Source organism: Ruditapes philippinarum, unplaced genomic scaffold (assembly GCF_026571515.1).
Source record: "Ruditapes philippinarum isolate M1 unplaced genomic scaffold, ASM2657151v2 ctg5805_1_1_1_1, whole genome shotgun sequence".
NCBI classification, from domain to species: Eukaryota; Metazoa; Mollusca; class Bivalvia; order Venerida; family Veneridae; genus Ruditapes; species Ruditapes philippinarum.
This window is the reverse complement of record NW_026864160.1, coordinates 48805-73846: the sequence shown is the minus strand read 5'-3', so window position 1 is coordinate 73846 and position 25042 is coordinate 48805. Positions and strand designations below refer to the sequence as shown.

Sequence of the window (25042 nt, the reverse complement as noted above, 5' to 3'; positions counted from 1 at the left end):
TTTTCTACATTTTCAAATTTTAGAATAAACCACCTGTCTTTGGCTGAGATAATTATATTTGTAGTGAAACAGATTGCAGGTATTTATTTTCATACTGTGTCCATGAATTTAAAAACATTTAATTTCATGTAAGTAACCTAGAAAAATGATCCAATTTCTGCATTGGAAAATGGAAATATTTGTGTTTGCAAGTACTTTGTTTTCACCTTGAAAAAGAAAAAAATTGTAAGAACTTTTTTATTCAGAGGTTTGTTATTTCCTCTAAAAAAAAATTCAAATTAAAATTTCTAATTATTTCCCTTTAAAGTACATCAAAGATTAATAGCATTTTATCTAAAGAGCTTTTATACAATTTTAAGCTCGTCTGTTTTGAAAAATGTCTCGAGCTTTTATGATTGCTGCAGTGTCATTTTTGTTGTGCAAAAACTTAAATTTAGCCCATTATTCAAACATTTTTAATGTTATCAACATAAAAAGTGCAGTTGTTAGACAAGGGACATTATTCTGAAAGCAATATTTTTGGAGTTATGTCCCTTTTAATTAGATTTTTAATGGACGGGCTCTTATTATTTTTATAATGAAATTGCTTTATCCAAATATTTGGTCAACTAAGTAGATTTTTATATTCATTGTAGATCCCAAGCAAGCTATAGATTTCTTGGAAAAGATAAAAGAAAAGGTAATTTTCATCTTGTTTAGCTAAAAATTTAATCAGTATTTCAGCATGTTTAACAAAAGCATATTGTTTCTGAACTCCCAAATTGTAATTTTATGCAGTTTGTATACTGAAAATATTTGCTCGTTTTTTAGCTTCTGTTTATTTCAAGAAAGTTGCAGTATATATTATATTTACCCCATTAGTGCTGGGTGGCGATACACTTAAAAATTCAATCATCATGGAAGGTATTTTTTCAATGCTACCAGTACTTTTGTATTTGTAATCGTCATTGTAGGAGACATTAGTATTAATTTATTTACACTGCATTTTAAAATTTGATATGTCCTATAAGGTTTTTGTTCTACAAGGAAGCATTTAAAAAGTAGAGCACTCTGCTGTTTTGTAGACCTTATTGAATTTTCAAAGTATCAGGAAATTCTTTTTATTTTTTTTGTGTGCAGTATACTTACGAAATTCATTTAATTCTTGTTTTATTAGGTGAAGGCAAGCACAGAAGCTAGGGTTTTATGTCTGACACAGATTGCAACCATAAAGTTAAAGACCAAAGATCTTGATGGAACAAAGGTATATATTTAAAATTTCAAAATCTTTCATTTATTATACTTTGCATTAAAACTGCCCGCCTCTAGATTCATGATAATTTTCATGAAAAATTTGAAAATATATTAAAAATAAAATATTGTCAAGTGAACAAAGAAAGTAATTTACACATTGCAAACAATCAAAGTAAATTACCAAATAAAGGTCAAAATATGCAAAAATAGCCCTTACTGCTTTAGTCATGCAGTAGAAATAAGGTGATAAATACTGCAGCCATTCAATGCATATAACATGAAAATTTACTTGAATTGTTAATGTTTCTACTTTACTTAAAATCTTTGTTCATTTTTCTCAAAGTTGATTTTTGTGATTTTTTTTGGCTTATCTCTAATAGAGGCATGCAGCTTTAACTGTCAGAAGCCACGTCTTCGACTTGATCCATGATTATAATTGAAAGTTTCCTTAAGATGCCCATATATATCATATAGAAAAGAATCAAGTCATTCAGTCTTACACTTGTTGTTAGTCATTCATGGTAAATGGTACAAAAATGCAAACTTGTCAAGTTTAAATTGATGCATTTATACACATATCTTCATATTAGCACATAAGAAATAAAAACAACTTGAGTACATGTTACACCAATATTGCAAGAAACATTTGTTCCTCATGTGGTCATTTTCCTGCAATGCATACAGTTTTCCCCTTTACAGTTACCCTGTATCTGATAATTGCTCAGAGGGGTATCTTTGGATTCAGTGGTCATGGAATTTAATCACACTAGAGACGAAATTCTCTTTGACTTCCATATTTCACATTGGTGTGATGACTGGTTAAGATGATCAGGAATTAGTCATCTGAATTGACATACTGTATAAGTAATTAATTTTGCAACGTGGAAATTTTTGCGATTGTTGCGAATTGAAATTTTTCATGAATATTTGATCGCACAAAAAATATTTCTTTTTAGGCAAACTTTCTTCATCATTTGAAAACACATTTAAAAAAATGAGTCTGACTGTTCAGGTACTGAGAGTTATATTTCTCATTTCTGGTTTCTTAGCAAGTCATGGATTTTTTAATGAAACAATATAATTATGTCTTATTAACTAGGGATGTCGTTCGGAGTCCGGATATCCGAACGTTCGGATCACGATTCGGTGTCCGAAACGGATTTTCGGATCCTGATGTTCGTATACAATATTTCAGAATATTGAGAAAAATGTGATAAATACATGCGTTAAGATAATCGATGTAAACCATATTGTATATTGTACCTTAGTGACAATACACATCATAATCTCTGCAAACCACAAAAAATCAATAATTACGAGTCAGGTATGACACATGTTGTTAATCTATATTAAACACCAAACAAATTTAAGTTTTTTAGGATACAAGATGAATGTTCTTAAGTCCTGTGCGTTTGTCATCGGCAACGATGTAACATTTTTTATGTCCAAATTTTTTTACATATATTTCGGCTTACCACCCCGTGAGAAAATGAAAAATCTGCAGAAATAAAATAATCAAATCAAGAAATGCACTTACCATATATATGACAGCTTTTATTGAAATTGATACGATAATTATTCGACAAAATAGCTTTCTCCCTTAAAATAGTATTAATCAAACATGTGCAATTTTTTAAAAACAATTTTTTCACAGATTTTTTTTCACTTATGAACACTTAAAATGTGTGTAATTCATGTAAGTTAAGGCAACTTCTTTGATGATTTGAATCAAACTGCCAGGGCAACATGTTGGTAAACATCAAAGATTGGCAGATTCTTTTGAAAAGCCAGCTGCCGGTACACACCTGTCAAAGGTCATTGTGTGTAAATTGTATGCGTGTTATTGAACAATGGAAACATTAATTTGAATTATTTTTACGACTGTTATTTTGTTTTCACAAATGTGAGCAAGTGTTATTGTGTATTATAGCACTAATTGAGGAATTGAGAAAATCGGCAATGAATTTCATTTTCATTTCATAAATCGTAAGTACCATACACATTAAATTTATCGATAACAATCATATTCTACATAAAAAAAAAAAGATAAAAAAAAATCAATACAGAAAATTTTTCGATACGTAACATTCAATAAAAAAGGGAGTAAAACGAAATACTACACTTTGAAAAATGGTTACGTCATATCAGCCAACTAAGAATATAACAATGATCCTACCATCCGGATGTCTTATTGGGATATCCTGATGGCTGTTTCGGCTCCAGATGACATCCCTATTATTAACACAAAAGGTTATTCATATAACAAAAGAATGTTCCAAAATATGACAAAAAAATGTGGGATCAGGTCTTTATCAAACTACATGTATGTTTATTTCAAACAATTATATAAATAAAAATGGTATTAAACAACTGAATAGAACAATTACAATAACAGCATATTCTTAAAATGTACCTGCTTAATTGATTCTGCTTAATTCAAGAAATCATATTTTCGCAAATAATTCAGCATGCAAAAAGTCCACTTTTTGACATTGGCAAATTTTTTGTGACACATAAATATCCACTTATACAGTATAGCACTATGTCTAGGACTCTTGAATAGTTCTAGGACACCTAAATAGTATTTGACATTAATGAAAAAGAACAAAATGGAAAAGAAAAATCATGTCGTGTTTATTTTTACGTTTTAGACAGTAGTGGAGGAATGCCAGGGTGTATTAGATACCCTAGATGGAATCTCATCCGTACATAGTCGATTCTACGAACTGTCGAGTAACTATCACAAACTCATGGGAAATCATGCTGAATATTATAAAGAAGCTCTCAGGTTTCTCGGGTGTATAAATGTTGAAGATATTCCAGGTAACTACAAATAAAATTTTTATATTCTTGATATTATGTCCTGATTTTGACATTATTTGAAGGCCTTTTCTGTCCATTTTATTTTAAGAAGTACCGAAAAACTTGTTGCAAAATTATTGTAGTTTTGATTTAAAATGACTGATAAAACATAGATTTGTGGAGTTGACAAGCTCTCTGATAAACATCGGTCATGCTTGGCTTTAATATTGATATAATTATGTACTTAATATGTATTTATTCTACTATATATGTAACTAAATTTTCTTAAAATTTTCACTGGCCGGAACTAATTTTCACTAGCCATCGGCCACTGGGCCAGTGCTAAATTGGATGACTGGATTAGAATTATTTTCATAATGAAGTTTATGCATTGTGTAAAATGTTTACAAAGTGACAACTGGTTACTGTGTTAACAATGGTTAATCGATCTTATATTGACTAGATTTTAGTAATGCAAATTTACATTGGCCAATGTTAAGCCTGCATGTAAATGCATTTGAACATTTTGTATTTTTAAATTCCATGTGACTTTTTTGAAGAACAGGTGCATTCTGTTTCTATATTCATATTTGGCTGTTTGTGGGTGACATTTATTTTGTCTTTAAGCCTATAAGAGAATAAGTCTTTTAACATTGAATGGTACACCATTAGGTATTTTGTTTCTGGAGTTCATTAGAAATGTAATTTGTATCATTAAGTTAATTTTTGATATTTTAAACAGCTGGGGAACAGGCAGAAAGAGCATTTAATCTTGGTCTAGCTGCTGTTTTGGGCGAAGGTGTATACAACTTTGGAGAACTTGTGAGTATACATCTTTACTATTTGCAACACCTCTGGGTTCTTTTTCTTCTAATTTTGGTTAGGTTTTACATCACACCAACACAGTATTTATAATATTGCACATATAACAGCTTTACTGGTGGTGCACAGCATAACTGGAACCTGAGTGGTATTTCAGGAACAATCACAGATGTTCTGTAAGCTAGCTGGATAGCTTTCTCACATGTACGGACGTCCATGGCTGAGTGGTTAAGGTCGTTGACTTCAAATCACTGGCCCCTCACTGCTGTGGGTTCGAATCTCAACAGGAATTTGGTTTCTTTTATCTGAGGAACATCAGTGGTTCTACTCGTGTGCCCATTTGTGCCTGAAATAATGCACAGAAGGACACTGGAGGTCTTCCTTCACCAGTCACAATATTACCTATACCGTGTTGGTGTGATGTAAAACCTAATTAAAACATGTACATGTAGCACATGGAGCATTTTATGAATTTAAAAATATTTTACATTTCTTAAAATCTTAACGCATTTCTTCTGAAAACTGATTTTCTAAAACTTTTAACATTCATAGGAAGTTTTACACCACTAAACCTTAACTTTGACAATCCTTCACCAGTAAAGCTTTTAAAAAATTTCTGATATTTGGGATTTAGCACCATATAGACTAAATATATAAAATATTTTTACCCCAAATGAAACATAGTTTTAGGGGTGAGCTATATAGAAATCACTTCTGTCTTTGTCTTGTCCCTTCTTGTCCCATCCCATCCCTTCCTGAGAACCAGTAAAGAAACTTGGAAGATCAATGCAATATCACAATGCAACTGTCTATGTCAAGTTTCATAACTCTGTTAGTTTGATATAATTATGCCACTTTTTGTGCCCCCACTTTAGGGAAGGGAGGGGGGCATTTAGATTTACCCTTGTCCGTCTGTCATTCCGTTTGTCCGTTCTCTTTTGTGTGGCATGTAACTCAAAAAGTATTCGATCTAGAGTCATGAAACTTAACAGGAATGTTGATAAGCATGTGCAGTTGTGCATCTGGGTATTTTCCGTGTGGATTTATTCAGTATTTTTGCCCTTGACTTAGTAAAAATTTGCAATTTTCAACTTGTGTCGCATGTAACTCAAAAAGAATTTAACCTAGAGTCATGAAACCTAACAGGAATGTTGATAAGCATGCGCAGTTGTGCACCTGGGTATTTTCGTGTGGATTTATTCAGTATTTTTGCGCTTGACTTATTAAAAAATTGCAATTTTCAACTTGCGTCGCATGTAACTCAAAAAGGATTTAACCTAGAGTCATGAAACTTAAAAGGAATGTTGATAAGCATGTGCAGTTGTGCACCTGGGTATTTTCGTGTGGATTTATTTAGTATTTTTAGAGTTATTGCCCTTGAGTAAAAATTTGCAATTTTAAACTTGTGTCTCATGAAACTCAAAAAGGATTTAACCTAGAGTCATGAAACTTTACAGGAATGTTGATCAGCATGTATAGTTGCGCAACTGGGTATTTTCATGTGAATATATATAGTATTTTTAGCTCGACTATTCGAAGTATATGGAGAGCTGTCCTACTCGCTGGGGTGTCCTCGTCCAGATTTCAGATTAAAGTTTTGGTGCAGTAAAATATTTTTCACTAAAACTTTTTCATTTCTTAAGGTATCAACTTCAAACTTCAAATATATGTTCCTTATCATCAACCGCATCTTATGTGACAAGGTTCATAACTCTAGCACAAATATTTTCAAATTTATCTCCCTTTGAACTTAGAATTTTCCTTAAAAATATTATTTTTTACTGTAACTTTTTAGCTCGACTATTCGATAAGAATAAGTAGAGCTATTGCAGTCACCCGAGCGTCGGCGTCGGCGTAACCACTTATGTTAAAGTTTTTGTAATAGTTCAAATATTTTCAAAGTCCATTGACATATGGCTTTGAAACTTTGCACACTTGTTCACCATCATGACCCCAACCTGTAGACAGAAGGAGGTAACTCTATCAAGCATTTTGACAGAATTATGCCCCTTTTTCGACTTAGAATTTACGTTAAAGTTTTTAGCTCGACTATTCGATAAGAATAAGTAGAGCTATTGCAGTCACCCGAGCGTCGGCGTCGGCGTCGGCGTAACCACTTATGTTAAAGTTTTTGTAATAGTTCAAATATTTTCAAAGTCCATTGACATATGGCTTTGAAACTTTGCACACTTGTTCACCATCATGACCCCAACCTGTAGACAGGAGGAGGTAACTCTATCAAGCATTTTGACAGAATTATGCCCCTTTTTCGACTTAGAATTTACGTTAAAGTTTTTGTAATAGTTCAAATATTTTCAAAGTCCATTGACATATGGCTTTGAAACTTTGCACACTTGTTCACCAGCATGACCCCAACCTGTAGACAGGAGGAGGTAACTCTATCAAGTATTTTGACAGAATTATGCCCCTTTTTTGACTTAGAATTTACGTTAAAGTTTTTGTAATAGTTCAAATATTTTCAAAGTCCATTGACATATGGCTTTGAAACTTTGCACACTTGTTCACCATCATGACCCCAACCTGTAGACAGGAGGAGGTAACTCTATCAAGCATTTTGACAGAATTATGCCCCTTTTTTCGACTTAGAATTTACGTTAAAGTTTTTGTAATAGTTCAAATATTTTCAAAGTCCATAGACATATGGCTTTGAAACTTTGCACACTTGTTCAACATCATGACCCCAACCTGTAGACAGCAGGAGGTAACTCTATTAAGCATTTTGACAGAATTATGCCCCTTTTTCGACTTAGAATTTACGTTAAAGTTTTTGTAATAGTTCAAATATTTTCAAAGTCCATTGACATATGGCTTTGAAACTTTGCACACTTGTTCAACATCATAACCCCAACCTGTAAACAGGAGGAGGTAACTCTATCAAGCATTTTGACAGAATTATGCCCCTTTTTCGACTTAGAATTTACGTTAAAGTTTTTGTAATAGTTCAAATATTTTCAAAGTCCATTGACATATGGCTTTGAAACTTTGCACACTTGTTCACCATCATGACCCCAACCTGTAAACAGGAGGAGGTAACTGTATCAGGCATTTTTTTTACTATCAAGCACTAAGAATAGTCGAGCATGCTGTCCTACCGACAGCTCTTGTTGTAATAGTTCAAATATTTTCAAAGTCCATTGACATATGGCTTTGAAACTTTGCACACTTGTTCACCATCATGACCCCAACCTGTAGACAGGAGGAGGTAACTCTATCAAGCATTTTGACAGAATTATGCCCCTTTTTCGACTTAGAATTTACGTTAAAGTTTTTGTAATAGTTCAAATATTTTCAAAGTCCATTGACATATGGCTTTGAAACTTTGCACACTTGTTCACCATCATGACCCCAACCTGTAAACAGGAGGAGGTAACTGTATCAGGCATTTTTTTTACTATCAAGCACTAAGAATAGTCGAGCGTTGCTGTCCTACCGACAGCTCTTGTTTATTAGCTCGACTATACGAAGTATATGGAGAGCTGTCCTACTCCCCCAGCGTCGGCTTCCACGTTCGCGTCCAGATTTCAGATTAAAGTTTTGGTGCAGTAAAATATTTTTCACTATAACTTTGTCATTTCTTAAAGTATCAACTTCAAATTTCAAATATATGTTCCTTATCAACAACCACATCTTATGTGACAAGGTTCATAACTCTAGCACCAATATTTTCAGATTTATCTCCCCTTGAACTTAGAATTTTCCTTAAAAAATACTATTTTTTACTGTTACTTCTTTATTTCTTAAGGGATCAACCTCATACTTCAAATATATGTACCTTATCATCATCCCCATCTTATGTGACAAGGTTCATAACTCTAGCACAAATATTTTCAGATTTATCTCCCCTTGAACTTAGAATTTTCCTTAAAAAATACTATTTTTTACTGTTACTTATTTATTTCTATATATATTTTTCACTATAACTTTGTCATTTCTTAAAGTATCAACTTCAAATTTCAAATATATGTTCCTTATCAACAACCACATCTTATGTGACAAGGTTCATAACTCTAGCACCAATATTTTCAGATTTATCTCCCCTTGAACTTAGAATTTTCCTTAAAAAATACTATTTTTTACTGTTACTTATTTATTTCTAAAGGGATCAACTTAATACTTCAAATATATGTAACTTATCATCATCCCCATCTTATGTGGCAAGGTTCATAACTCTAGCACTAATATTGCAAGAATTATCTCCCCATAAACTTAGATTTTTTTACTAGAAAAATGTTTATTTTTTACTATAACTTTTTAAGTTTTAAAGGTATCTACCTCAAACTTCAAATACTTATTCCTTATCATCAATTACTTTTTATGTGACAATGTTCGTAACTCTTGAAGCAATATATTACAGATTTATCTTTCTTTGAACTTAGGATTTTCTTTAAGAAATATTATAACTTCTTTACTTTTAAAGGTATCTACTTCAAACTTTAAATATATATTTCTTATCATTACACACATGTTGTGTGAAAGGTTCATAACTCTAGCATGACTTTTTCTAGAATTATTCCCCTTGATCTTGGAATTAATGTTAACAAAATTTAATGATATTTTTTTACTATAACTTAATTCATAATTATACATAATTGGTTTTTCTTTCAAAGTTTTGTCCTCCTTACTGCGTCCAGTATTTTATTAGTCGAGCTTGGCTGTCTCCTGTGACAGCTCTTGTTTCTTAAGGGATCAACTTCATACTTCAAATATATGTTACTTATCATCAACCACATCTTATGTGACAAGGTTCATAACTCTAGCACAAATATTTTCAGATTTATCTCCCCTTGAACTTAGAATTTTCCTTAAAAAATATTATTTTTTACTGTTACTTCTTTATTTCTTAAGGGATCAACTTCATACTTCAAATATATGTTCCTTATCATCAACCACATCTTATGAGACAAGGTTCATAACTCTAGTGCAAATATTTTCAGATTTATCTTCCCTTGAACTTAGAATTTTCTTAAAAATATTATTTTTTACTGTAACTTCTTTATTTCTTGAGGGATCAACTTCATACTTCAAATATATGTTCCTTATCATCAACCATATCATATGTGACAAGGTTCATAACTCTAGCATCAATATTGCAAGAATTGTCTCCCCATTTACTTAGATTGTTTTACTTGAAAAATGTTACTTTTTACTATAACTTCTTTAGTTTTAAAGGTATCTACCTGAAACTTCAAATACTTATAATCATATTCCTTATAATCAAACACATTTTATGTGACAAGGTTCATAATTCTTGAAGCAACATTTTCAGATTTATCTACCTTTGAACTTAGAATTTTCTTTTAGAAATATTATAACTTCTTTACTTTTTAAGGTATCTACTTCAAACTTCAAATATATATTTCTTATCATTACACACATGTTGTATGACAAGGTCCATAACTCTAGTGTGACTTTTTCCAGAATTATTCTCCCTTGAACTTGAAATTTGTTAACAACTATAACTTCTTGTCATAAGAAGAAATTTAATTAGTATTTAGTTAGTCGAGCTTCGCTGTCTCCTGTGACTGCTCTTGTTAGAGTTATTGCCCTTGACTTAGTAAAATTTTGCAATTTTCAACTTTTGCGCATGTAACTCAAAAAAGATTTGACATAGAGTCATGAAACCTTAAAGGAATGTTGCTCAGCATATGTAGTTGCGCACCTTGGGTTTCCCTAGTGGATTTATCCAGTATTTGCAGAGTAATTGCCCTTGACTTAGTAAAAACCATTTCATTATGTTGTGTTATTTGTTCCTCGAGTGCTTGAGTTAGAATCAACCAACTTTACAGGAATAATGATCAACATCACTTTGAAGCTATGCACCTGGGACATTGCATGTGGATTTTTATTATTGCCCTTGACTTACAGTAGTATAAATTTGCAATTTTTAACTTGTTCATGCATAGCTCAAAAAGTATTCGACTTGTAGGCCTGAAAGTTTACAAGAATGTTGGTCAGCATGTGTACTTATGCACCTTGGGGTTTGCTTGTGGAGTTATTCAGTATTTGTAAAAAGTTCTTGCCCTTTACTTAGTAAAAGGTTTTAAGTTTTCAACTTGTGGCACATGTAATCCAAAAAATATTTGACCTAGAGTCATAAGATTGACAGAACAGTGGAGTGTGGGGGCACCTGTGTCCTACGGACACATTTCTAGTTTAACTTACAAAGATAATGGTCAGCAGATGATTATACTCTTTTAACAAGGTAATAAATTGCGATACTTATTGGTACACAGATAGATCATCATAAAATATAGGTTCAGTTTGAATTTGGCTTAAGACCTCTTATTTTTAGCTCACCTGTCACAAAGTGACATGGTGAGCTTTTGTGATCACTTTTTCATCCATTGTCTGTCCGTAAACTTTTACTTTAAATGACATCACCTCATAAACCGCTTAGCCAATTTCATCCAAACTTCACAGGAATGTTCCTTTGGTGGTCACCTTTAAAATTATTCATAGAATTTAATTCTAAGCAGAACTCTGGGTGCCATGGCAACCGAAAGAAAAAACTTAAAATATCTTCTTTTAGAAAACCAAAAGAGCTAGAGCTTAAATATTTTGCATGAAACATCATCTAGTCAGTGTCTACCAAGTTTGTTCAAATAAATGCCCTGGGGTCAAAATTGGCCCCGCCCCAGGTGGTCATTGATTTTGTATATAGTAAAAATCTTCTTTTAAAAAGCCCAAATAGTAAGAGCTTAGATATAACGCATGAAACATCTTCTAGTGGATGTAAACCAAGTTTGTTCAAATAAAAGCCCTTGGGTCAAAATTGGCCCCACCCCAGGGGTCATTGTTTTTCCCTTTATGTATATAGTAAAAACTTAAAAAATCTTCTTTTAAAAAAACCCTAAGAGCTAGAGCTAAGATATTTAGCATGAAACATCTTCTAATGGGTGTCTACCATTTTTTGTTCAAATAAGGGCCCTGGGGTTAAAATTGGCCCCGCCCGGGGATCATTGATTTTCCTTTTATGTATATAGTAAAAACTTAAAAAATCTTCTTTTAAAAAGCCCAAATAGCTAGAGCTTAGATATTAAGCATGAAACATCTTCTAGTGGGTGTCTACCAAGTTTGTTCAAATAAAAGCCCTGGGGTCAAAATTGGCCCCGCCCCAGGGGGTCATTGTTTTTCCCTTTATGTATATAGTAAAAACTTAAAAAATCTTCTTTTAAAAAAAACCTAAGAGCTAGAGCTAAGATATTTAGCATGAAACATCTTCTAATGGGTGTCTACCATTTTTGTTCAAATAAGGGCCCTGGGGTTAAAATTGGCCCCGCCCCAGGGATCATTGATTTTCCTTATATGTATATAGTAAAAACTTAAAAAATCTTCTTTTAAAAAACCCAAAGAGCTAGAGTTTAGATATTAAGAATGAACTATCTTCTAGTGAGTGTCTACCAAGTTTGTCCAAATAAAAGCCCTGGGGGCAAAGTTGGCCCGCCCAGAGTGGGGGGGGGGGGAGGGTGTTTTTCCCTATAAGTGTATTGTAAAATCTTAAAAAATCTTCTTACAGCTAGAGCTTAGATTATATTCATGGCCCTCTTGTTTTAATATTTAATGTGGTGGCTGGGGTATGATGAATCACCTGTAGTGATAGCTCTAGTTATATAATATAGATTTTTATATCATTACAGCTAGCACATCCAATCTTAGATTCACTAAAGAACACGGAGAAAGAATGGGTCATTTCGTTACTATATGCCTTTAACAGTGGAAATATTTCCAAGTTTGATGATCTCAAGAAAAACTGGGGAGGACAGGTGAGTCAATTTGGACATGTTTTTGTAAGTTAATATATTTCAAAGCAAATACCATGGTGATATACACAAAGTTTTTAGATGATAGACAAGCACAATGAAATAACTTTATTCTTGAATAAATTAAATTGATGGGAAGTCACAAGGAAACATCTTTATTCATGAATAAATTAAATTGATCTGGACACACATGGAAACAACTTTATTCATGAATGAATTAAAATGATCTGGAAGTCAAATGAAAACAACTTTATTCATGAATGAATTAAATTGATCTGGAAATCACATGGAAACAACTTTATTCATGAATGAATTAAATTGATCTGGAAATCACATGGAAATAACTTTATTCCTGTATAAAGTAAATTGATCTGTAAGTCACATGGAAATAACTTTATTCATGAATGAATTAAAATGATCTGGAAGTCAAATGGAAACAACTTTATTCATGAATAAAGTAAATTGATCTGTAAGTCACATGGAAATAACTTTATTCATGAATGAATTAAAATGATCTGTAAGTCACATGGAAATAACTTTATTCATGAATGAATTAAATTGATCTGTAAGTCACAGGGAAACAACTTTATTCATGAATGAATTAAATTGATCTGTAAGTCACATGGAAATAACTTTATTCATGAATGAATTAAAATGATCATGAAGTCAAATGGAAACAACTTCATTCATGAATAAATTAAATTGATCTGGAAGTCATAAACTAAATGATACCCTTCACTCTATTAGGAAAGCAATTTTGAATCCCATTGAAAATGTTTGATATTGTGAGGGTTTTTTATTTAGTATTGAAGTAAGTTGATAATGTATGATGTAGCAAAGATTTCACCCTGTTTTTAAAAATGAATGTGGGTATATCAGGATTTTTATTAAAATGAAATGATAATATTATTTTGTTATGATAAAACAAATTATTCTAATGATACACTTGTGTAAATACACTTGTGTAAATAATAATAAAATGGTTTTTATTTTAGCCTGACCTTGCAGCTCATGAGATTTTGATGAGACAGAAAATATCTCTCCTTTGCTTAATGGAGGTAGTACAGTTAATTATTTCCATAAAACTGTAAACAAATAGTGAATTAATAAACTTTTATTGCAAGCTACTTTAAACATTACTATTCATTTGTAAATTAAAGGTTAATGGGCTCAGACATTTATATATTTATCTCTTAAGAAGTTTTTCAAAAAAGCATATATTTAAAAAGTCATATTTTTAAAAGCATAACTCGTAATCTGGAGCATTATCCCTCAACTGACATTGTGAAGTCCGCTATTATTTGTTTTCCTTGGTATATCTTTAGTAGAATTGGACTGATGTCAGTATAATTTTTAGCTCACCTGTCACAAAGTGACAAGGTGAGCTTTTGTGATCGCTTTTCGTCCGGCGTCCGTCCGGCGTCCGTCCGTCCGTCGTCCGTAAACTTTTACTTTAAATGACATCTCCTCATAAACCACTACGCCAATTTCATCCAAACTTCACAGGAATGTTCCTTTGGTGGTCACCTTTCAAAATTGTTCAAAGAATTTAATTCCATGCAGAACTCTGGTTGCCATGGCAACCGAAAGAAAAAACTTTAAATATCTTCTTTTGAAAAACCCTAAGAGCTAGAGCTTAGATATTTGGCATGAAACATCTTCTAGTGAGTGTCTACCAAGTTTGTTCAAATAAAAGCCCTGGGGTCAAAATTGGCCCCGCCCCAGGGGGTCATTGATTTTCCCTATATGCATATAGTAAAAACTTAAAAAATCTTCTTTTAAAGAACCCAAAGAGCTAGAGCTAAGATATTTAGCATGAAACATGTTCTAATGAGTGCCTACCAAGTTTGTTCAAATAAAAGCCCTGGGGTCAAAATTGGCCCTGCCCCAGGGGGTCATTGATTTTCCCTATATGCATATAGTAAAAACTTTTAAAAAATCTTCTTTTAAAGAACTCAAAGAGCTAGAGCTAAGATATTTAGCATCAAACATGTTCTAATAGGTGTCTACCAAATTTGTTCAAATAAAAGCCCTAGGGTCTAAACTGGCCCTGCCCCGGGGGTCATTGATTTTCCTTATATGGGTATAGCAAAAACTTAAAAAATCTTCTTTGAAAAAACCCAAATAGCTAGAGTTTAGATATTAAGCATGAAACATGTTCTAGTGAGTGTCTACAAAGTTTGTTCAAATAAAAGCCCTGGGGTCTAAATTGGCCCTGCCCGGGGGTCATTGATTTTCCTTATATGTGTATAGCAAAACCTTAAAATCTTCTTTGAAAAAACCCAAATAACTTAGGTTAGATATTAAACATGAAACATCTTCTAGTAAGTGTCTACAAAGTTTGTTCAAATAAAAGCCCTGGGGTCAAAACTGGCCCCGCCCCAGGGGTGTCATTGTTTTTAACTATATGTGTATAGTAAAAACTTAAAAATCTTCTTTTAAAAAGCCCAATGAGCTAGAGCTTAGATGTTTAGCATGAAACATCTTCTTATGGGTGTCTACCAAGTTTGTTCAAATAAAAGCCCTGGGGTCAAAATTGGCCCCGCCCCAGGGGGTCATTGATTTTCCCTATATGCATATAGTAAAAACTTAAAAAATCTTCTTTTAAAGAACTCAAAGAGCTAGAGCTAAGATATTTAGCATCAAACATGTTCTAATAGGTGTCTACCAAGTTTGTTCAAATAAAAGCCCTGGGGTCAAAATTGGCCCCGCCCTGGGATCATTGATTTTCCTTATATGTGTATAGCAAAAACTTGCAAAATCTTCTTTGAAAAAACCCAAATAGCTAGAGTTTAGATATTAAGCATGAAACATCTTCTAATGAGTGTCTACAAAGTTTGTTCAAATAAAAGCCCTGGGGTCAAAACTGGCCCCGCCCCAGGGGTGTCATTGTTTTTAACTATATGTGTATAGTAAAAACTTAAAAAAAATCTTCTTTTAAAAAGCCCAATGAGCTAGAGCTTAGATGTTTAGCATGAAACATCTTCTTATGGGTGTGTGTGGGGGGGGGGGGCTATATACAGGTGAGCGACCTCAGGGCCATCATGGCCCTCTTGTTAATGCTTATTATCCCCCGCCGATGGAATCGGGAGGGGGATACAGTTTTGGCGTTGTCCGTCCGTCCTTACACACTCACAGGACAGTAATTATGTGGCTAGAGGGACAATAGGTAACTGGTCTTTCTCTTTGATGCCATTCGTTCCGTAATGCTTTTATGTGGCTATTTTCTTTTGTGTGGCTAAAAAGAACAATAGAGAGAACAATAGAGTAGCCACATAATTACTGTCCTGTGAGAACGTCCGTCCATCCTTCCGTCCATCCGTCCGTCCGAATTTCGTTTCCAGAGAAGTTCTCTGCAACTACTGGCTGGAATTCAACGAAACTTTATGGGAATCATCAATATCAAGAGGAGATGCGCATATCGTCGGCTTGTTCCGGTCCGACCCTTTAACTCAGAGTTATGGCCCTTGATTAGATATGTAGTATGCATATAGAGTAAAAATCGTTTCCGGAGTAGTTCTCTGCAACTACTGGCTGGAATTCAACGAAACTTTATGGGAATCATCAATATCAAGAAGAGATGCGCATATCGTCGGCTTGTTCCGGTCAGACACTTTAACTCAGAGTTATGGCCCTTGATTAGTTATGCAGTATGCATATAGAGTAAAAATCGTTTCCGCACTACTTCTCTGCAACTACTGGCTGGAATTCAACGAAACTTTATGGGAATCATCAATATCAAGAGGAGATGCGCATATTGTCGGCTTGTTCAGGTCAGACACTTTAACTCAGAGTTATGGCCCTTGATTAGTTATGCAGTATGCATATAGAGTAAAAATCGTTTCCGCACTACTTCTCTGCAACTACTAGCTGTAATTCAATGAAACTTTATGGGAATCATCAATACCAAGAGGAGAGGCGCATATCGTCGGCTTGTTCCGGTCAGACACTTTAACTCAGAGTTATGGCCCTTGATTAGTTATGCAGTATGCATATGGAGTAAAAATCGTGTCCGCGCTACTTCTCTGCAACTACTGGCTGGAATTCAACGAAACTTTATGGGAACCTTCAATACCAAGAGGAGATGTGCATATCGTCGGCTTGTTCCGGTCAGACACTTTAACTCAGAGTTATAGCCCTTGATTAGTTATGCAATATGCATATGGAGTAAAAATCGTTTCCAGAGTAGTTCTCTGCAACTACTGGCTGGAATTCAACGAAACTTTATGGGAATCATCAATATCAAGAGGAGATGCGCATATTGTCGGCTTGTTCCGGTCAGACCCTTTAACTCAGAGTTATGGCCCTTGATAAGTTATGTAGTATGCATATAGAGTAAGAATCGTTTCCGCACTACTTCTCTGCAACTACTGGCTGGAATTCAACGAAACTTTATGGGAACCTTCAATACCAAGAGGAGATGCGCATATCGTCGGCTTGTTCCGGTCAGACACTTTAACTCAAGAGTTATGGCCCATGATTAGTTATGCAGTATCCATATAGAAAAATATTTGTTTCCTCGCTACTTCTCTGCTACTACTGGCTGGAATTCAATAAAACTTTATGGGATACTAAGAGGAGATGTGCACATAGTCGCCTTGTTCCAGTCAGATACTTATAACTCGGATTTATGGCCCTTGATTAGTTATGTAGTATGCATACATGTCATTGGGATTTCCAGATTTAACTATTTAACACAAAGTTATTGCTCTGTTATTGCCCTGAATATTTATCAAGTTCAAAGAATATTACTGTTTATGCCATGATTAATATATAAATAAAGCCTTATGTCTTCAGTTGTTGTGTTAATAATAACCAGTACTCGGCGGGGATATAAATTCAACGAATTTGCTTGTTTATTTTATTATATACCTATAAGTGAAATATTGATGACATAAAATGCGTATTTTCATTTTCCGTATTTTCGCAGTAAAAATTTATATTTCACTGCAGTGAACATATTAATGATATTTTCACTGCTGTCTTGCTGGACTTAATTCTTCTAAATTCAGCTTATACACAAAATTTAAGGGAAAGCCTTTCAAATCGGCAAAAAATAGAGAAAATGTATATAATAAACAGTTGCCATAGCCACTTATGAAATATTTATTTTCATAACACTTAATAGAAATAAATTCTGTATTTATAGAAAAAACATGAATATCTTCTATGTATTTTAATTTATAATTTGTTTAGATGACATTCAAAAGACCAGCCACAAACAGACAGTTAACTTTTGCAGAAATTGCAACAGAAACCAGATTACCAGAAGGGGAGGTAAAATTGTCTACTTAATTATATTTATATTATCTTAGGTTATTTAACATTGTACTGTATGATATGGGAATATATTTTGACTGATGTATGATATGGGAATATATTTTGACTGAAGAGTCCATATTCAGTTTCTCGTGCCAGATGTGTCCAAACACCTGGTATATATAATCCAGGATTTTACAGAACGGTGTTAAATATCAAATTTATTATACAGTCAAACCTGTATTAAACACAACCTCCAAATAAAGACCACCCTGTGAATAAAAGTCATTTTTCAAGAAACCTCCATTAATTACTAAAAACAGAGTAACCTCCATATAGAGTACTCTTGTCCATAAAGGCCTTATTCAGTCTCTCCTTTGAGTGATAATCTGAGACTGAAATCTTAGCGTGTTGGAACCAAAAATGACAGATTTTGCCACCAGTATAAATTCATGCAGTCTGACCAGGCTCTTTACTGTTGGCTACATAACTTTAAATTTTCATCTTGATTTTCCAAATATTGCTAATGGCTAATTAAAAAAAAAATGGAAACTAGAAAAGTCAATTTAAGAAATTCAGTTGGTAAAATGGTTAAGTTATTTGTATATATTAAATTTCAGGTTGAAATGTTGGTTATGAAAGCATTAAGTCTTGGATTAGTGAAGGGATCAATAGATGAAATAGACCATAGAGTACATTTGACATGGGTACAACCCAGAGTTCTAGATCGTGAACAGGTAAATATTGTTTTACTGAGAAATGTACTGTAATTTATATATGATGGTAGTAAAGTAATGATTGATTGCTTCAGCTCAATAATGAGAGTATGGAATATGTAACCCAGGGGTAGCTGGTTCTAACTTTTTTTTCTCCCTGACAGTTGATCCTAGAGTTTAAGTCTAATGGTCATATGTTTTTAGCTCACCTGTCACAAAGTGACAGGGTGAGCTTTTGTGATCGCTTTTCGTCCGGCGTCCGTCCGTAAACTTTTACTTTAAATGACATCTCCTCATAAACCACTAAGCCAATTTCATCCAAACTTCACAGGAATGTTCCTTTGGTGGTCACCTTTAAAAATTGTTCCCATGCAGAACACTGCTTGCCATGGCAACCGAAAGAAAAAACTTTAAATATCTTCTCTTAAAAAACACCAAGAGCTAGAGCTTAGATATTTGGCATGAAACATCTTCTAATGAGTGTCTACCAAGTTTGTTCAGATAAAAGCCCTGGGGTCAAAATTGGCCCCGCCCCAGGGGGTCTTTGATTTTCCCTATATGCATATAGTAAAAACTTAAAATATCTTCTTTTAAAGAACCCAAAGAGCTAGAGCTAAGATATTTAGCATGAAACATCTTCTAGTGAGTGTCTTCCAAGTTAGTTTGTTCAAATAAAAGCCCTGGGGTCAAAATTGGCCCCGCCCCAGGGGGTCATTGATTTTCCCTATATGCATATAATAAAAACTTAAAAAATCTTCTTTGAAAAACCCCAAATAGCTAGAGTTTAGATATTAAGCATGAAACATCTTCTAGTGAGTGTCTACCAAGTTTGTTTAAATAAAAGCCCTTGGGTCAAAATTGGCCCCGCCCCAGGGGGTCTTTTATTTTCCCTATATGCATATAGTAAAAACTTAAAAAATCTTCTTTGAAAAAACCCAAATAGCTAGAGTTTAGATATAAAGCATGAAACATCTATTAATGAGTGTCTACAAAGTTTGCTCAAATAAAAGCCCTGGGGTCAAAATTGGCCCCGCCCCAGGGGGTCATTGATTTTCCCTATATGCATACAGTAAAAACTTAAAAAATCTTCTTTTAAAGAACTCAAAGAGCTAGAGCTAAGATATTCAGCATGAAACATGTTCTAATTGGTGTCTACAAAGTTTGTTCAAATAAAAGCCCTGGGGCCAAAATTGGCCCCGCCCCGGGGGTCATTGATTTTCCTTCTATGTATATAGCAAAAACTTAAAAAAATCTTCTTTGAAAAAACCCAAATAGCTGGAGTTTAGATATTAAGCATGAAACATCTTCTAGTGAGTGTCTACAAAGTTTGTTCAAATAAAAGCCCTGGAGTCAAAATTGGCCCCGCCCCGGGTGTTATTGATTTTCCTTATATTTGTATAGCAAAAACTTAAAAATCTTCTTTGAAAAAACCCAATGAGCTAGAGCTTAGATGTTTAGCATGAATCATCTTCTTATGTGTGTCTACCAAGTTTGTTCAAATAAAAGCCCTTTGGTTAAAATTGGCCCTGCCAGGGGGAGGCAGGAGGAGGGGGTAGATCGTTGTTTTTCATTATATGTGTGTAGTAAAAACTTAACATCGTGAAACATCTTCTAATGGGTGTCTTCCAAGTTTGTTTAAATAAAAGCCCTGGGGTTTAAACTGGCCCCGCTCCGGGTGCCTTTATACAGGTGAGCGACCTCAGGGCCATCATGGCCCTCTTGTTCACTGTTAAAATCATTTAATAGGCCACTTACAGCAAAAATTGATGATTACTGGTTAGTTATCCAAGAAAGCTAGTTAAATGGACAGAGAGCAGAGATATGTCACAAAAAAACAATTTTTTATTATTTGTGTTAAAACCAAACAAAATTGATTTACCTTTGAATACATCCCAAAAATGTTTGGATTACATATTCTCATTTGCTATAGAGTAATAATGGGTGAACTGATAAATGGTTTTCAGTTCTCTATAGTGAGAAATAATGTAACAAATACTGTTTGTGAAATACAACCCTGACATACGAAAGTACAGATTGTTTTATATTTGCTTATCAAGACATCTATCAAATATTATGAACAGTTTTGTGTCACTGTATACTTATTCTTACTTGGAAGACAATTATTTCAAGTTAGAAAAATAGGAAAATGAATGGCATATCATATGTCTACTTTTGACAAAAACTTCAAAGCTTCAGTTTTCACTGACCACATTAGCTGTAAATCCCCAAACTGACAAACTTCTTGTATTTACAAAATATATTAAACACAATGAGCCAATACACTGAATATTGTTATTTGTCGGTCATGTTACCTTGTTTAGATAACTTTTTGACTTCTAGTGTTCCTATAGTCATTTTTATTTCCATTTCAGATTTCCACTATGCAGTGTAGATTACAGCAATGGTGTGAAGATGTTAAACAGATGGAGAGATTAGTTGAAGTGAAAGCACATGATATTCTTACATAAACCCTGACACATACTTCATCCTTACAGGATGAAATAACAACTCATTTTACTGTTCAATATGTGAATTTAATTCTAGATACTTATATGTATCTTAATTAGTAAGATACAATGTATGTTTCGAGACATACAAAAGTATGCATCCTTTGTTAAGAACCAGTGTAACCTTATGCCTTATTTAGATTTATCTGTTTCGAAGGCTTTCAAATGAATAAAAACAATATATGTTTTGAAATAGGTGTATATATAGAGAAAGACTAAAGTTGTTCGGTATAAAAAGTATATTATGTATACTTCTCAAGGCATTGAACTTCTAAATGTTTCAAATGAAATGAAACTTTTTAGGATAAAGGTCAACATTTTTTAAATGCAGTAATTTATTAGTGAGTTAGATGTCATATATTTATGAAGGTCATTTACATCAATGTGCTATATTTGAAAACTTCTGATAAAAAAACACACTAAAATGTGCTAAATAAAATAAATTTATAATGTTTATATTTTAGTTGTTTTCATTAAATATTCCTATTTCCAAGGCGTCGTCTCAAGTCTTACTTTGGTTTTCTGCATCGTAGATCTCTAGAAAGGTTTGATGTCCGTAAGATTTATAGAGAATTTAATATATGATATGTATGAAGCTACAAATCAGGACATTTGACGGAGCGATAGCTAAAAACGTGGACTGAGTTTCGTAGAAAGTATCGAGTGTATCCAAGTCCTAGGAAAAGACCATTTCAATAAATGATTTTACCTTCAAGGACAGTAGACTATATATAATTAAATTCATTTTCCATGGAAAACTTGAATACAATGACAGACCCTGGTATTTGCAATGTGCTACTGGTCATCTCTATTGATATTCAGAAATTAAGAATCGTGAAATAGGACGGTTTCTCTGAAACGCAAAATTATGTCAAGACCGATTACAAAATTAGGACTCTGTGAAAAGCAACGGTATTTTATCAAGTATGCTCGCATGTATTCGACAGTCCCTTTCATTGAAAAGTAGAGCTAAATATATAAATTATCCCAGGGAACAACGTTATCGCTTAACCAAGCCAATTTCTACCAAAACTCAGCCCTATCAACTTTGGATTTTGCTTAAAGTGGGCTGTAGGAGATGTATCTTTTACTCATATAATGAACCACCACAGGGTCTTGTTCCCACAATGGCCTGTCAATACAGTTGAGTTCATCAGATATCCTCCGTATGTACAAGGAATTTTTATAGGACTTTGGGAAATATACAATTATTGAGTTGTGAGCCGTTAAAAGATATATTATGCTCAAAATTGATATTTGAAGAAAAAAACACAAACAAAAAAACACAAAAAAATGATATTTACTATACAGTCTCTTGAAATGTAAAATAAACATCTTTTGAATACTCACCGAGAAAATATGTTACTTTTTAAAATCTACACACTACAGGTAAATACAGTATGATTACATGGTGTCTCTAAAAACAACAACACAAAAAACGGACAGTTTTTTATCAGAACAGACCGAATTAATTTGAAAAGTAATAGGAAATGCAGCTTCCCAAACATAGTTTATACATTAACTTATTCAAATTAGACTTATTCAGGTTTCAACAGATTTCTGCAATAAAAGTATTGTACCCAATGATGAGCTTAGTATATCTTTAATATGGTGTGATATTCACAGGTTGAGTGTCATACTGACCGAGGCGATAAAAAGTGCTATAGAGCACCTGGGGGTTTTCATTAACAGGAATTGATTGGAAATCGCCATAATTATGACATTCACACTTAAAATCAAACAAATCGAATAAAATAGAAAAAGAAGAATTAGAGGAAAAAGCAGCATGATAAAAGTCCGTTAATGATTTTTTATTTTATTCATTTGAACCAAAAACTGAGACGGTCTGGTCATGAAGGATAGAAACGTGTTCTTATGGTAATAAAGGCGATGGTGATGATTTAGACTTTTAGAAAATAAATTTGTTGACATTTTTAAAAGTAATCTTAACATCCTTAATTTACTTTTAATTTCAGTTTTAGTTTTGATTGAAGGAAAATATGAAGTGACGACAATAACCTTGAAACTACATGTACAATGTCCTGTATCGTTTATCTAAATTGATAAAAAAAGATCTTCATAAAACGAGCAGAAGATATGCGGTTTATTTTATTGAGAAAAAAAAAACATGCGTTGAAAAATGTAATTTTCAAAAAAGCAAAGTTAGCGTTTTTAATTTATTGGTTGTGCAATGTCGGATTTCCCCTTGGTTTTACAAAACAAAAAAAAAACGTACTTTTCGCTTTATTTCCTTGTTTGATATGATAGACATAATTGTTTCGCTTTTATGCACTTTGTTATATTTTTGTGGTATTTTAAATATTCATCTTATCCACCATTAGGTAATGTAGATAATGAAAATATTTTGATGTAAAAAAGAATATATTTTAGTTGAAATATAAAATGTATAACATCAGAGATACATATGAGCGGTGTCACGACAAAAACCAACATAGTGCTTTTGCGACCAGCATGGATCCAGACCAGCCTGCGCATCCGCGCAGTCTGATCAGGACCCATGCTGTTCGCTAACCAACTCTATTACAAGTAGAAGAACTGATAGCGAACAGCATGGATCCTGATCAGACTGCGCGGATGCGCAGGCTGGTATGGATCTATGCTGGTCGCAAACGCTCTATGTTGGTTTTGTCATGACACGGCTCATATGAATTAAGACAAAATGTATACAAGTGTATTACATAACGATGCTTATCCAATGAAAACGACGCATGGTACGGACATCTGATCTTTATTTCCGCTTGACTATATATCATATATACAATGTACAACATTTTTAGTATACCAATAAATACAATATTAGTGAAATAAGATGAGTTTTTTTTTTCATTTTCTTTATTTTAATTGAAAAATTTATTTTTTCACTGCAGTGAGACATATTTTCGTACTTTCACTCGTGTCTTTCCGGACAATTTTCTTCTAAATTCAGCCTATACACAGAATTTTAGGGGAAGTCTTTCAAATTGTAATGTCATAAAAAGTGAAAAATGTACATAATAAACAGAAAATTCAAGTTTTAGTCTATAAATACAGGATATATTTTCATCTTATACCGATGAAAACAAATCCTGTATTAAATCTTTTACTCAAAGATGTGCATATTATATCTTTAAGGGGAATAAAAAATAAGTAAGTTAGTATCTGGAATGCCTACCATCTGCATTATTATAAAAATACACCAGGACCTTATTGACAACACATAATTTTCGACAGAAGTGTTGACGAATATTATTCCCTTCCCATGATTTTAGCTCTAAGGACCTGTAGTGGTGTCCAATATTCTGAACACGTCCTCACAGCTCCGTCGATACACTCTGTATAAGGGTGAGGCCTTGGGGCCTATACACTTTAGAAAATGTTTTATTTTGTTTCTGTGTTTACCCTATATTCTCGCAACTTAAGTGAAATGACTATCGTTCAATTATCAATACTAAAAATTAGTTTACTTTCTGTGTACAACCCAAACTTCTGGCAACCTACGTTAAACAAATATCGATAAATTATATATAAAAAAGAGATACTTTTGAAATAGACTTGATGGGCACTTATTCTGTTTGATAGATTTTTGTACCATATTATAAGTGATGTTGACAACTACTTACGAGGGTGTTCAAATGTGAATGTAGCTAGGTCAATATCTCACCTTTAACCACGTTTTGCACGAACTAAATACATGTATGCCATAGAAGACTGTGTAAATCAGTTCAGTCTAGCTTTGACAATAGCTCGATGATCGCTATCTACTCGTATTTACTAATGATAAAATGGTTGGGAAAAGGTCTCCTTGCACTGACCAAATACGGTCCCGTATCAACAACCGCTGTATTCTTGGTAAACAGGCGAAAGACGCATTTAACGAAATATGTCGTGTTTATGGGGAAATGAACTTTATGTCACACGGTGG

At 33.3% G+C, this 25042-nt stretch overlaps 1 protein-coding gene across 1 annotated transcript in view; it reads left to right on the top strand.

Annotated features, from left to right (window-relative positions):
* Positions 1-21576, top strand: part of LOC132724646 (26S proteasome non-ATPase regulatory subunit 13-like) — a 28346-nt gene extending 6770 nt beyond the window's left edge. The window contains exons 4-13 of the mRNA XM_060709581.1: positions 24-79; positions 636-679; positions 1157-1243; positions 3885-4056; positions 4778-4857; positions 12516-12641; positions 13634-13696; positions 17835-17915; positions 18518-18634; positions 20986-21576. Of these exons, the coding sequence (XP_060565564.1) occupies positions 24-79; positions 636-679; positions 1157-1243; positions 3885-4056; positions 4778-4857; positions 12516-12641; positions 13634-13696; positions 17835-17915; positions 18518-18634; positions 20986-21081 (922 nt within the window). The 3' untranslated portion in view covers positions 21082-21576. The remainder of the gene's footprint in view (positions 1-23; positions 80-635; positions 680-1156; positions 1244-3884; positions 4057-4777; positions 4858-12515; positions 12642-13633; positions 13697-17834; positions 17916-18517; positions 18635-20985) is intronic.
* Positions 21577-25042: the final 3466 nt, after the last annotated feature.